This window comes from Oryctolagus cuniculus, chromosome 7 (assembly GCF_964237555.1).
Source record: "Oryctolagus cuniculus chromosome 7, mOryCun1.1, whole genome shotgun sequence".
NCBI lineage: Eukaryota > Metazoa > Chordata > Mammalia > Lagomorpha > Leporidae > Oryctolagus > Oryctolagus cuniculus.
The window spans coordinates 36978079-36993345 of NC_091438.1; the positions used below are offsets into that span (position 1 = coordinate 36978079).

Consider the following 15267-nt stretch of genomic DNA (forward strand, 5'->3'; position numbering starts at 1 on the left):
ACATTCCATGAGGCTGACATTGTGGCTTGGTAGATTAAGCCACCAACTGCAAACCAGCATCCCACATTACTGCTGGTTCAAGTCCCAGCTGTTCCACTTCCAATCCAGCTCCCTGCTAATGCACTTGGGAAAGCAGCAGAAGATGTCTCAAGTGCTTGGGCCCCTGCACCCATGTAGGAGACCCCATGGAGTCCCAGGCTCCTGGCTTCAGCCTGGCCCAGCCCTCAGCTATTGCAGCAATTTGGGAAATGAACCAGTAGAAGAAAGATCTTTCTCTCTCTCTCTCCTTTTTTTTTCTCTCTCTCTGTGCCTTCCAAATAAATAAATCTTTAAAAAAAAAAACATATTCTAACATCTCTTGTAAACTCAAGTCAGATTAAGTATTGATAATCTATGCGTGAATCATACAATAATACTGATTTTCAGCATGCCTTTCTGATTCATCAGTTCCAGCAGAAGAAAAATCTCTTTTTCTCTCTTTCAAAATAAGTAAATAAATAAATGTTAAAAATAGCTAATTGTCAAATGTAATTTGTGGTAACTCTATTTTAAATATTCAAATAAATTAAATATTTTAATTAGATTTCTCGTTCTTTTTTTCTCAAAAGACTGCATAAAGCAGAAAAGGCAAAATTTACATTTAGACCACTTCTACTCTTCTCAATCTCATTATTATAATAAATCTTTTTGTGTGCTGTATAATCAGTTATTCACCAAAAATTAAACATGGCAGTTTCACTGCTGGCAACCTGAACCACTTCCGTGATAACAATCTTCATCCTGCAAACTGTTTCCTTCGTTTTTCTTTTCAAATAAAGAACATCTTCCGATATGTAGTAGAATTCACAAAATAAGAAAGGATAATAGAAAAGTCCCTGCTGCATTGTGGGTCTTGGCTGTCCTAGCCAATCTCATCTGAACAAAGGGACAGAAAAGCAAGGGAGAAGGAAAGGCAGGTGTACCCATCAGATGCTCCTGGAAAAAAAACCCTGAGGGCACAGTCTCTTGAAGAATGGAGGGACCTGAGTCCTGTACAAAGGTAGCTTCCAAGAATACTCTAAACAGTTTCCTATACCTTACAAATGACTGTGCTGTTTCCTGTGTTCCTAGAAATAGTTGGTACAGCTATCTAAAAGTACAGCAGGCCTCCCTTATCCATAGTTTCATTTTCCGTAGTTTTGGTTGCATCCCTTTGTCCAGTATACCCTTGCTACATATGCTACCCATCTGTTAGTCACTTAGTAACCACCCTGATTATCAAAGCAACTGTTCTAGTATCACTTGTATTCAAGGATCCCTTACTTACTTAATAATGGCCCCAAAGTATACAAGTGGTGGTGCTGGTGATTTTATTATAGTATATTGTTATAATTCTTCAACTTATTATTTATTGCATTAATTTCTTACTGTGCCTTCACACTGATAGATCTAAGAATCAAAGGGATCACACAAACAAGACTAGTGTCTGCTAATATTAACTGACAGAATCAAAAAGGGAGAGAACAATCCAACATGGGAAGCGGGATACACAGCAGACTCATAGAATGGCAGATGTCCTAAACAGCACTCTGGCCTCAGAATCAGCCCTTAAGGCATCCGGATCTGGCTGAAGAGTCCATGAGAGTATTTTAGGCATAGAAAGCCAAGACACTCTGGGGGGAAAAAAAAAAAAAAAAACCTAAATGAAAGATCTCTGTGAGTGAGATCCCAGTAGAAAGAAGGGGCCATCAAGGAAGGAGGTACCTTTCTCTGAAGGGAGGAGAGAACTTCCACTTTGAGTATGACCCTGTCTAAATAAGATCGAAGTCGGTGAACTCAAAAGGCTTCCATAGCCTTGGCAACTCATGACTAGAGCCTAGGGAGATTACTGACGCCATATAAACAAGAGTGTCAATTTGTTAAGTCAACAACAGGAGTCACTGTGCACTTACTCCTCATGTAGGTTCTCTGTCCTTAATGTGTTGTTCAATGTGAAATAATGCTGTAACTAGTACTGAAACAGTATTTTACACTTTATGTTCTGTGTGGGTGCAAACTGATGAAATCTTTACTTAATATATACTAAATTGATCTTCTGTATATAAAGAGAATTGAAAATGAATCTTGATGTGAATGGAATGGGAGAGGGAGCGGGAGATGGGAGGGTTGGGGGGGAGTTACAGGGGAGGTCGGAAAAAGCCATTGTAATCCATAAACTGTACTTTGGAAATTTATATTTACTAAATAAAAGTTTAAAAAAATATTAAAAAACAGTACAAAAAAATTCTTACTGTGCCTAACTTCTAAATTAAACCTTATCAGAGGTATGCATGTATATGAGAAAATACAGCATACCAAGATTTGGTACTCTCTGCAGTTTCAAGCATCCACTGTGGGGGGTCTTGGAATCTAACAGTAATTTAGATTTTAAATGACAATACAACACTGGATGCCACGTGTCCTTAATTCTTTTCTCAGCATTGCAATAAGTTAGAGATCTTAGAGAAATCACTTCTCCTCCTGGGATCTATTTACACATTTGTAAGCAGAGGAAGTTAAATCAGAATAACTTGAAATTAATATCACCCAGTACCAGTTTCTGTGATCAATTCAGTGGATCACTACAGTCTTTAAAAAATTTTACAGAAAAGCATAGGACAGAAAAAAAAGAAACAGGATGTTTTTCAAGTAGTAAGGATATATTATTTCATGAGACTGCATATATGAAACAGATGTGAAATACATTTCTGTCTGTAGACTGTGCACAAAAACATTTAAAGCCACCCCAGTAGTCATCTAAAGAGCTTGTGCACTCCAAAAGCAAAATGGTTCTAGGACTGATGCTAAGCAGATGTTCTTAATTACTATGTGGCCAGTAGTGACTACTGCATCATAAACTCTGGAGTAGATTAAGTTTGATGCTGCACAAATTATTCAAATAAGGTCAGTCTTTATAAAACTGTCCCTCATGACTTAAAACTGCTCACTACCTTAATTTAATTGAAAGGCAGAGTTGGGCTGGCGCTGTGGCGTAGCAGGTAAAGCCGCCGCCTGCAGTGCCAGCACCCATATGGGCATGAGTTCAAGTCCTGGCTGCTCCACTTCCGATCCAGCTCTCTGCTATGGCCTGGGAAAGCAGTAGAAGATGGCCCAAGTCCTTGGGCCCCTGCACCCGTGTGGGAGACCCGGAAGAAGCACCTGGCTCCTGGCTTCAGATCGGCACAGCTCTGGCCGTTGTGGCCATTTAGGGAGTGAACCATCGGATGGAAGACCTCTCTCTCTGTCTCTGCTTCTCTTTCTCGCTAGGAAGGAAGGAAGGGAGGGAAGGAGGGAGGGAGGAAGGAAGGAGTTACAGAGAGAGAACGAACCACCTTAATTTTAAAAACAAGTCTTAAGACTATCCTATTCTTTTAAAGATTTATTTTGTTCATTTGAAAGGCAGAGTTACAGAGAGAGAGAGAGCAAGAGAGAGAGACAGAGAGACAGGAACAGAGACAGAGACAGAGACAGAAATCTTTCATCCACTGGTTTACTCCCCAAATGGCTGCAATGGCCTAAGTTGGGTCAAACCAAAGCCAGGAGCCAGTAGCTTCATCTGGGTTTCCCGTGTGGATGGAGGGGCCCAAACACTTGGGCCATCTTTTGCTGCTTTTCCAGGTGCATTAGCAGGTAGTTGGACTGGAAGTGGAGCAGCCAGGTCTGGAGCTGGCACCTATATGGCATGCTGGCATTGCAGGCAGTGGCCTAACCTGCTAAGGCACAACCCCAACTCCAAGACTAACCTAATTTTATAAGAGAATACTTGTAAAGGGAATAGCAAGTTCCAAGACTCTGGTAATGTGAAGTCTGCAATGCATCAGGGCTGCTTTAAAAAAATAGTAAAGCTCCTTAATGAATGAAGCACAGAATAGTGATAACTGCATTGGACCAAGACCTAGTCTTGAATCTTAAATCAATTATAAGAGGTCAAATGATTCTGATAGTCAAATGGGTAACAGACATGAAGCTATAATTCACCATATAAATGTATGTTTCAGCAAAAAAAAAAAATTCTGCAGCTATGAATAAACAGAGGGATGAGGTTAAGTCTCAATCCCATCAACAATGCATCTCATAGCCACTCTGATAAAGTATGCAATCAAAGCAAAATTAAAAATTTCTGCCCCATTTCAGCTCCTACTTACAGATTTCAAATTAAAAAAAAAAAAGAGTAAAATAACAGTAACCGAAAAAAATAAAATCATGAAATCTTATTTAGTCACTGCAGAAGCAGAAAAACAGAGCCCAAGAATAAAAATCTAACTCAGGCTCCTCTAAAACCCCACAGTCTGCTCCTTACTCTATTCATTTCAGGGCCCTAGTTCACCTCAAAGTGTTGTTAGGAAGTTTAAAGTACTTGAGAGTTACACACTTGGAAAACTGCCTGGCATGTAGCACTTAATCAACGGCAGCCTTCTTCACAATAAGGCCTTAGCTGAATCCCTCACCCAGTGAACTCTTTCAATGGTAAAGCATTGAAATCATGAGGATTTTGTAAGAATCAAACAGGACTACGTAAAAACAAATGACTTACAGCTCAATACAAATAATTCTGACATGTCCTTTACCAAAGCTATATTAGAAAGAGCTAAATTCTTCAAGAAGGTCAACATCAAAAAGACAAAAGGCTCTGAAAACGTTTTACATTAAGGGACGCTAAAGAGATATTATAAATGTAATATCTGCACATCATAGAAGGAAAATCCAATAAAGAAAATCACTATATCAACTAACAGCATTGTAATACTCACAGTTGATTGAAGTATTTTATCAATATGATCTGAAGAAGTTGACAACTGTATTGTGGCTATGTAAGAGATGATCGTGTTCTTAGGAAAAACACACTGAAATATTTAGGGGTGAAGAACTGTGAGCTATGTAACCCATCCTAAAATAGTTTTAAAAAAAGTATGCGTGTGGGTGGACAAACAGATAGCAAGCAGACAAATGGGGTGAGATGTGAACAGGTAAATCTGCCTGACGACTACATGGGTGGTCGCTGTACTATGTTTGTTTCTTCGACTTTTTTAAAATTTGAAATCATACCCAAATACAAAGTTTAATACCACAGCTGCAGTACATGACAGTCAGGAAACATAAGAAAGACATAAGATACTTGCCTTTAGAAATCATAGTCAAAGAAAGTTAAGAGACACAGAAAACTTCAAACATAACACTTTTAGGCCTTGAATGTTGTTCTTCAACCACCACAACCAGTCACAAGTTCTCTGCTGTTAATAACTGTTGTAAAACAATACTCTTTGAGAGGGCTTAGCTCTTCAACAATATATTGCCACTGATATTTTCAGTTAAGCTTACCATTCTCCTTAAAGAATTACCTATTTGTGTATTTTGTTCATTGAGTGTTGGACATTTTTTTTTTACTTTTTTTTTTTTTTTGGACAGGCAGAGTTTTTTTGACAGACAGTGAGAGAGAGAGACAGAGAGAAAGGTCCTCCTTTTCCATTGGTTCACCCCCAAAATGGCTGCCATGGCCGGCACGCTGTGCCGATCCGAAGCCAGGAGCCAGGTGCTTCCTCCTGGTCTCCCATGCGGGTGCAGGGCCCAAGCACTTGGGCCATCCTCCACTGCACTCCCGGGCCACAGCAGAGAGCTAGACTGGAAGAGGAACAACCGGAACAGAACCAGTGCCCCAACCTGGTGTGCCGGTGCCGCAGGCAGAGGATTAGCCTAGTGAGCTGCAGTGCTGGCCAAGTGTTGGACATTTTTAATCACTGGTTTAGAAATACTTTTTATTTTTAAAAAAGAATTATTTTATTTAATTGAAAGGCAGAGTTACAGAGAGGAAGGGAGACACAGAGAGATCTTCCATCCTCTGATTTACTCCCCAAAGGGTCACAATGGTTGAGGCTGGGCCAGGTCACAGCTAGAATTCAGGAGCTTCATCTGGGTCTTCTACGGGGTACAGTGGCCCAAGCTCTTGTGACATCCTCCACTGCTTTCCCAGGCACATCAGCAGGGAGCTGGATCATAAATGAAGTAGCAGGACTCAAACAGGCACCAATATGGGTTGCTGCCATCACAGGCAGAGGCTTTACCTGCTATGTCACAGCTCTGTGCCCCTAGAAATACTTATTATTTGGGCCAGCACTGTGGCATGGTGGGTAGAGCCACCACTTGTGGCGTTGGCATTCCATAGGTGCACAGGTTCGCATCTGGCAGCTCCACTTCTGATCCAGCTCCCTGTTAATGTGCCTGGGAAAAATAGCCGAAAATGGCCCAAGTGTTTGGGCCCCTGCACCCATGTGAGAGACCTGGAAGAAGCTCCTGGCCCCTAGCTCCTGGCTCCTGGCTTCTACCTGGCCCATCCCTGGCCAAGCCGGACAACTGGAAAGTGCACCAGCAGATTGAAGATCTCTCTCTTCTCTATTTCTCCTTCTCTCTAACTCTGACTTTCAAATAAATAAATAAACCTAAAAAAAAAAACCTATTTATTTGCATTTTCTCATTGATCTTAAGTACTCTTTAAATGTTAAATATGGTTTTAGAAAGACTATGAAAATATGTATATGAATGTTCAAAACAGCATTACTCACAATAATCAAAAAGTGGAAGCAAACCAAATGCGTATCAGATGATGAACGGGTTATCCAAAATGTGATATAACTACAATTATTTAGCCAAAGAAAGGAATAAGTGCTGGTACAGGCTTCGATATGGTTGAACCTTGAAAATCATCATGTTAAGTGAAAGAAACTATACAAAAAAGGTCATACAGTATACAATTCTACTGACATGAAATGTCCAGGAGACGGAATACCACATGCACAGAAAGTAGATTCATGGTTGCCAGCATCCGTGAGGAAGGAGGAAGGAGGAATGGCCGCTAACTGGGTATTTTTTAGGGTGATGAAAATATTTGGGAATTAAATAACAGAGATAATTTCACAACTCTATGAACATACTAAAAGCCACACAGTCCACTTAAAAAGGGTGAACCTTACGGCATGTGAATCTTATCTCAATGAGAAGCTGTGAAACAAAAAAAGGGACACAACACAGGAAGTTACAGACAAATGCACATGGCACAAAGTATTGCAAACGATTATGTAAGAAAAGGGGGGAATGAAGAGATGATGAGTTGTCCACGGAAACACTGAATCCTATCTGTGAACTCCATTAAAAAAGGCTTTGGGGCTGGCATTTTAGTGATCCAGCTCCCTGACAATGTGCCTACGAAGCCAGTGCATCCAGGCTGGCCCGAGTGCTTGGGCCCCTGCTGCCCATGTGGAACACCTGGATGGAGTTCCTGGCTCCTGGCTTCAGCCTGGTCCAGCACTGGCTGTTGTGGCCATCTGGAGAGTGGGCCAGCGGATGCAAAATTCTGTCTCTCCTTGTCACTCTTTCAAGTAAATAAATTAAAAAAAAAAAAAAAAAAAAAAAAAACCTGTGACTGACACTCTGATGCAACCGAAGTAAGAATAAATAAGAACTATCCCAACGGATGGACATTTGGTAAAATCTATTGACACTGGAAAAGTACCCACTTTCTAACCATTCAATGTCAGTTCTAGGAATTTCTCTGACAGATTTACTTGCACATGAACAAAACTTAGTTAAGTACCAATTTATTCAAGGAAGGAATGTTTACAAAGAAAAAGGTTGTATATCTATGAGTACAATTACCATGCAGCTATTAAAAGAATAAGAAGACTTCTCATGTACTGATGTTGAAGGATTTCTAAGATAAATTAACAGAGAAAGCAAGTTACAGGAGAACATTTTAGCATGGTACCATTTCTATAAAGTAAGTTAATAGGTAAAACTGTCAGTACTGATATATTTAAGAACTGTCTCAGGAAAGTAGCACAGAAACCTTAAGTAACAGTGACTAATTCTTCTTTTTTTCCCCAAAGAAATCTGTTATTTAAGGAGCACAAATTTCATAAATACAACTTTAGGAATATAGTGATTCTTCCCACCCCATCTTCTCCTCCCTCCCCCATTCCAGTCCCATTCTCCGTTAAGATTCGTTCTTAATTAACTTAATGCACAGAAGACCAACTCTATACTGTATAAAGACTTCAACAATGTGCGCATGCGCACATGTGCACACACGGGCGCGCGTGCACACACAAACACACACACACAGTCCGAGAACAAGTTTTCCAGTTAATTCTCATAATACTTCTGAGCAGGGGAACCAACTGGCTAGAAAGCTTCTGAGACATGGAAGGACTATCTGCCTAACAAGTCTCTAGAGTAAGGCTGCAGGGAGGGAAATGAGGAAAAAAAAAAAGTAGAGAAGTGTTTAATTGTTAGTTAAGTTATAAATCAGCATCCTTTCAAAATAAGTCTTTATCAGCCTCATCGAGATGCCAAACTAGAAACTACAGAGGAATGCTAAAGTTCCTATAACATAAATCTATCCTAATGTGATACATCAAGAGGAGGTAAAGCTGTTCACTTTCCTTTCCAAAGCTCTGTAACCACACATGAAATTTAACTGCCAAAACTTCTATTCAAGATAAATTTTAAAAGCCCCAAGCCTCCATCAAAAGAGATGCTGCAAATATCGTAACAAACCATGTTTTTATTTCATTTGCTAAGAGTCCCTGGTAGCAGCAAAGCCGAAAAGCAGTCAGCACAGAAGTGATTTTTCACTAAGATCTGGATAACTTTTCAGATCTCCAGATCCTTCTTACTGCATTTGTTCTGAGGATTTCTTTGCTTTGCAGCCAAAACAGAAGCTCAGTGTCTTTGTCGCTAAAGAATTCAGTCACTTAAAAGTGCCATTCATCATCTTATTAGATCTGCACTAGTAACATACTTTAAGGAGATTCAGCTCACACTTCGACCTTAAGAAGACCTATTCTTGGATGCTACACATTAAACAAGCAGCTTAAGTGTCCTGAGAAGTTTTGCCTTTTTTTTTTTTCAATAATAGACCACAGGCATGCTCCATTTGTCTGAGTTGCTCTGCACTGCAAATACATTATTATAGAGTCATATTTCTATTTCTCACATGTTATTGGGTATGTGTCCTTGATCACTCTTTATCTAGGCTACTTGCAAAGGTTGAGCTACCAGTAAGCAACCCTGAAGGATGAGGTAGTCTCCCTTTGAATGCGATGAGGCTTGCTTCCTGCTTGCTGTAAAAAGAGATTTCTCAAGTTCCTCCCCTGCAGGAGACACTGTGTGCACAGCATCCATCTGAGCCATATCACATCACTGCTACATTCTTGACACTAATGCCTGAGATCTCTAATTTAACAGCTGATCACCATTTCTAGAGAAATGAAATATAAAGTTGCAACTTGGTATGCCAGAGGAATCCTATTCATATCATTTCTAATACCTGCAGGCCAGTGGAAAGGGATTCCTCCCAGCATACAGCTTCTCATAATGACTCTACGGACCCAGGACGGGACTCCCAAAAAGCACTCTTTTAGGAATAGAGAAGATCAAGGTCTCTAACCAGAGGATTCAAAAAAGGGTGCAAGATGAAAGAGGACTTGGAGGGGGCTGGCACTGTGGCATAGAAGGTTAATCCTCTATCTCCAGCACCTGCATCCCATATGGGTGCTGATTCAAGTCCCAGCTGCTCCACTTGTTCTCTCTCTCTCTCTCTCTCTCTCTCTCTCTGTAACTCTGCTTTTCAAATAAACAAAATAAATCTTAAAAAAAAAAAAAAAAAAGAGGACCTGGAGGATGTTCAGTGGGTGAACAAGCTAGAAGACCCGGGCCCTTTGGAAGTAGGATCTGAACTCCTCCATCAACCTCCCACCTGGAGGACATTTTTCCTTCTATACGAGTTCCTTACCATTTTCTTTCCATTTTTCCCACCTACTGATTTCCATTAAGAGTCTTTACTCTGCCACACTGTTGAAGATGCAGAATATAATTTCACCACTTTCCCCCCAACCTGTTGTCTGAACAACCAAAACAATGTAATTCCATAAACTTAAAGCCAGCGCAGTAATGTTTCTTTCATGAACTTTTTGGAATTATGATAGGTAGGTGGAAGTAGAGAGTGCCATGCAGGCTTAAACAGAGTGCTTGTTCGCAAGTCCTTGGTTTGACATCTGGTAACATTCAATTGCCCTTTAAAGAAAGATAAGTATGTTCTCCTATAAAGTCAACCCTGTAGTTCCAACATCACCATTTATTTAAAAACTACATGGAGAATTTCTACACTGAAATGAGAGACCATGTTCATTTTTTCCATCAGGATCAGAGCCAAAAACAAACCATATTTCTTGAAAATTTAGGTGAGGTTTCCAGGAGTTAAACAAAACAGATTTACCAGCAAAAGGCAGGAAGAAGAGATTATAATTTGAACCAGACAAACTGTTTCATAACACAAAATGTGGCACTTAATGCAGTTTGCAGAATATGGTATGCTAAAAACGCAACTTATGGCAGTAGCAGGCCTCCAGAGAATAAAACTAGCCAAACAAAAGGTAGAAAAAAAAAAAAAAAGAAGCCATGTCAGCATTACAAAACCACAAAAGATTGATACAAAATTTTTTTTGCTTTTTGCTGTATTACAACTTTTTTACCTCACTTGATTTAAATGCAGAAAAAGTACATGATGAAGAAACCCTTTCTGGCCCAATTTTGGATTAGGAATTTATACTTGTTGAAATTTATCCTGGTTTAACAGGACTTGAGTCTAACAAACTCATGTACTGCTGAGGTCAACCAAGTTACTAAGGCAGACTATCTGAGCAGATCAAAGAAAGTTCTCTTCTGCAGCTCCTTCTGGAACAGATTACGTTGGGTTCCTGAGTGGGTTGGCCAGCTGATAGGATAGACTGATGCTTCTTTACTTGAAATATTCAGTCAAAACTTCTACCAAAAAATTCATGTTGAAAACTCATACTTGGCTCACTTTCTGATGTGCTGGCCAAGAAAAAAATAAACACAAAACCTCAATGTGGGCTGACTAGAAAATTATTCCAATGATCTTTAGGTCTCTTGCACTAAAAACATTAAAGCAGAATATTTCTAAGTTTGTCAACTCTAAATTTTGACAAGTAATAAAGCTAGCTAATATATAGCACTACAAACAAAAGCTAACACTTGCTGGTTATAGACTTGCTTATTTCAAACATTCCCCTAACTCCTCAATATAAATTGAGATTTTATCCTCAAATTACTCATCAAATTTCCAGAGCCCCTTAAGAGTACAACAGCAGAACAAACATCATCTTTCACACCAAAGATTAATAAAAGATGTCTGCATAACAGACCAACATGTAATCAACTGAAATATGCTCAGAGATTATAAAATGGATTAGGTACACACAATGATGACTGTCGATATTAAGATGATCTTTTCAGATATTAAGTCTAAAAGAAGAAAAAGAAAAGCCAGTTCCTGGACTTAGATATGTTAATGTGTTAATATTTTTAACAACTATGACATACTGTTAATCTATATATATTTAAAGCTCTAATTAGTCTTTTATCTTTTTTCATGTCTAAAATATTTCATTAAGTGTCCTAACATCAAACAAGGGCAACTTCTACACTTTCCATCGCTAGCTTCATTTGGGAGCACTGCCCAAGAAACATTTACATTCTTAATTAAAAGAGTACTAAAAGAACATTTTAAGGGATCATTTTTAAAAATCCTCTTTCACCATTCTCAACTTTCTCAGTCCCCTGTGAAAAGCATACCGTTGTCTTACTGGTTGTACAACTTTTTCTTTTTATGAGGGGCAAAAAGAGAGAAAAAGAGACAGAGAGCTCCCATCTACCAGTTTACTCCCCCAAATGCCTACAACAGGCAGGACTGGGCCATCCCAAAGCTAGTAGCTAAGAACTCAGTTCAAGTTTCCTTGAACCCAATTACTTCAGCCACTAAGCCAAATGCTCACAGGTTACACAAATTTTTAATTGAAAAAATCACAGAATATTTTTCAATATTTGTTATTGCCATTCTTTTACTTATTATAGTAATTTTCCCATCCAGTAAAAGGAGAAAAAGACATCTAGCTTCTATGATTATCAACATTTTGACAATCTTTTTCCCCTATCCTGTGCCTACCATCTCCCCATAGAATATTTTTAAGTAAATGCCAGCATATATCATTTCATATTCAACTGAAACATGTATAAGGGTCCTTCAAAAAGCTCATGGAAAATGGAATTAAAGAAATTTACTTCAATCAACTTCTTTTCAATTCCATAAATACTTTTTTTCATAATGTGCATTTTTCATGAACTTTCTTTGAAGACCCCTCTTAAGTAATAGTACCTATTCTGCCATTAACATGGTGCCTTATCTCTTCTAGTCCCCAAAACAAACTAACCTGTCTAATTCTGTACTATTCATGTACTATCCGTACACACACATTTTCCTACTATATGTCTTGGCATGTACGGTTTTCAACACCTATATAAACTATAGGATTCAGTCTAGAATTTGGGTGTTCTATTTCCATTGTATAAAATTCCTTTGTTACGAATTTTTACAATATTGCTGGCTTAGATTACTAGATTGAATTTATGTAATAGTGGAGCAAATTCACAACTAAATGAGTCACTGACATGTTGGCTAATAAATTCTGGTAGGCAATCAGATAGTATTCTGATACACAATCTTGCATAAGTCAAGGGATTTTTAAAATATTTTGCAAAAGTACTCTACCTAAAGAAAGGGTGGAACAGCAATAGTAACAACTAGTAATATCCATTTTTACTGTAAAGAAGGCGTGAACATTTGGCACAGGGAGTTAACGTCACTTTGGACATCTGTACCCCAGATCTGAGTGGAGTCCCAGCTCGACTTCCAATGCTGGCTTCCTACTAATACACTCCCTAGAAGGTAGCAGGTGATGGCTCAAGTACATGAGTGTCTACCATCCACATGGGAAATCTAGATTGAATTCTGGGATCCTGGCTTTGGCCTGGCCCAGCCCCAGCCGTTACGGGAATTTGGAGAGTGAACCAGTGTATGGAAGATCAATAGATCTCTCTGGCCTGTGTGCGCTTTCTGCGTTTCACATTAAAAAAATAATAATAATAAAGACAATTCAAAGAAAACACATAGGCTTTGTTTTCTCAATCATAATTTTATTTTTTAAAAGAGTTAGTTAAAAGGCAGAGAGAGAGAGAGAGATCTTGCATCCACTGGTTTACTCCCAAACAGCTTCAACAGCCAGGGCTGGCCAAGTCAAGAACTCCACCCAGGTCTCCCACATGGGTAGCAGAGGCCCAAGCACCTGAGTCATCATCCACTGCCTTCCTAGGCACATTAGCAGGAGGCTAGATTGGGGAGCAGAGTAGCCAGGATTCCACCCCACACTCTGATACGGGATGCTGATGTCACAAGCAACAACTTAACCTGCTATGCCACAACACCGATTATTCCAAATCATAATTTTAAAGAACCCACTGTTAGAGTGATCATTTAACTTTAATTTTAATTTTAGGACAACAATGTTTAATTACCATTTAACACACAAGAAATTTTGAATCACTTTGGAAGAAAGCAAGAGCAAGAGTTACATGGCAAGTGCTAAAACTGGCTTTAGGGAGTGATAGATCTCAGGAAACTATGTGACTTATAAATTATAAGAAATCTCTACAACACGCTAGAAAATTGGAAGGTTTGCAAAGTTGAGAAGGTACCAAATAATCATCAGGAGACAGAAATCCCAAGAGCAGCCATTTATCATTACACACCAGTGAAAATCTTCCAAAAAGTCATGGGAGAAGTTAAACATAAAACCTGCCTAAAAAGTAGTCTTACAGACCCTTATCTGGGGGGTTGCTGAAAACATTTCAATCAGAAAACATGAAAGAATCTGTAAAACATTAGCGGATGATGGGGGGAGGGGACTTGAGGAATGTGATGACAGGTTTCTAAAGAAGCAGTAGAGGAAGGCATGCACACTTTTGTCAAACCACTTCAGACTTAAAGCTCTTTCCACTTAGATTCTAACATTTAATAAGTCTTACCCTAACTTTCCACCAAAAACTGAATGAGTAATTTTAGCACACTCTTTTATTTATAATGCCATTTTAACAAACTTAAAAAAACAAAGCAATAAAAAAACAAAAGGTGTTTCCTTCTTTTTTTTTTTTTTTTAAATCAAGCATTAAAAAAGCAGTAACTTTCAAAACTTACATCTGAACCCACACTTCTTGCAGTACTTTGTAGGACAGGTTTAGTCACAGAAAGTTTTCCATTCACAGAGCTATTCACCACAGGGGCTGGGACCACATTCACCACGTGATTGGGTAGCTGTGCAGCTCCCCCAGTGACGGCAAGCACTGGCTGGGCAGAGGGCAGAACTGCAGGCGCCTGAAGTTGTACCACAGCAGGCTGAGAGAGCAAAACGGTCTGACCTGCATCAGAAAAAAGAAAAGGAGTCAGAGGATGTGTGACTATTGTGGCAGGCAAAACTTTAACATTTAGTTCTCTTTTGCGGATTTAATAGGTAAGAACAACACTGAAGGATTTGACACCATCAATTAAAACAGCAGCATAGGGCACAGTGGGTTAAGCAGCTGCCTATGATGCTACAAGCATCCCATGCAAGCACCAGTTCCAGTCCCAGCTGCTGCACTTCTGATCCAGCATTGGGAGACCAATGAAAGATGGCCCAAGTACTTGAGCTCCTGCCACCAATGTTTGAGACCTAGATGGAGTTCCAAGCTCCTAGTTTCAGACAGGCCCAAACCCAGCCATTGCAGCTACTTGGGAGGCAGATGGATGATATAGCAACCTGCCCCTCTGCATGCAATTGTATGTCTGTGTGTCTCCCTCTCTCTCTGTAACTACCTTTCAAATAAATCTTTAAAACAAACAAACAAACAGGGGCCAACAGCACAAGTATCCCATATGGGCACTGGTAAGAATCCCAACTGCTCCACTTCTGATCCAGTTCCCTGCTAATGCACCTGGGAAAGGAGTGGAGGATGGCCCAAGTGCTTGGGTCCTGCACTCATGTGGGAGACCCAAGTGAAGCTCTTGGCTTCAGTCTGGCTAGCCCCAGCTGTTGTGGCCATTTGGGGAGTGAACCAATAGATGGAAGATCTCTCTCTCTTTGTCTCTCTCTACCTCACAAATAAATAAAAAAATAAAAATAAAGCAGCAAAAACTCATGGTAACTTTGTTGTATTATTAATGGGATCAATTAAATTCATTCCCTTCAAGTTATCATTAACAATATATTCCCATCTTTATTATATCAAAGCTACTGGTACATATGGATTAATTTATTAGTGCTGAAGGGATTTTTATATTCTAAAAAAAAATCTTTCCTACGCAAC

General features: G+C 39.4%; 1 protein-coding gene across 1 annotated transcript in view; it reads right to left on the bottom strand.

The window, feature by feature from the left end:
* ATF6 (activating transcription factor 6) overlaps positions 1-15267 on the bottom strand; it is a 218895-nt gene that overhangs the window by 167445 nt on the left and 36183 nt on the right. The window contains exon 7 of the mRNA XM_008265536.4: positions 14120-14340. Coding sequence (XP_008263758.4) covers positions 14120-14340 — 221 coding nt within the window. The remainder of the gene's footprint in view (positions 1-14119; positions 14341-15267) is intronic.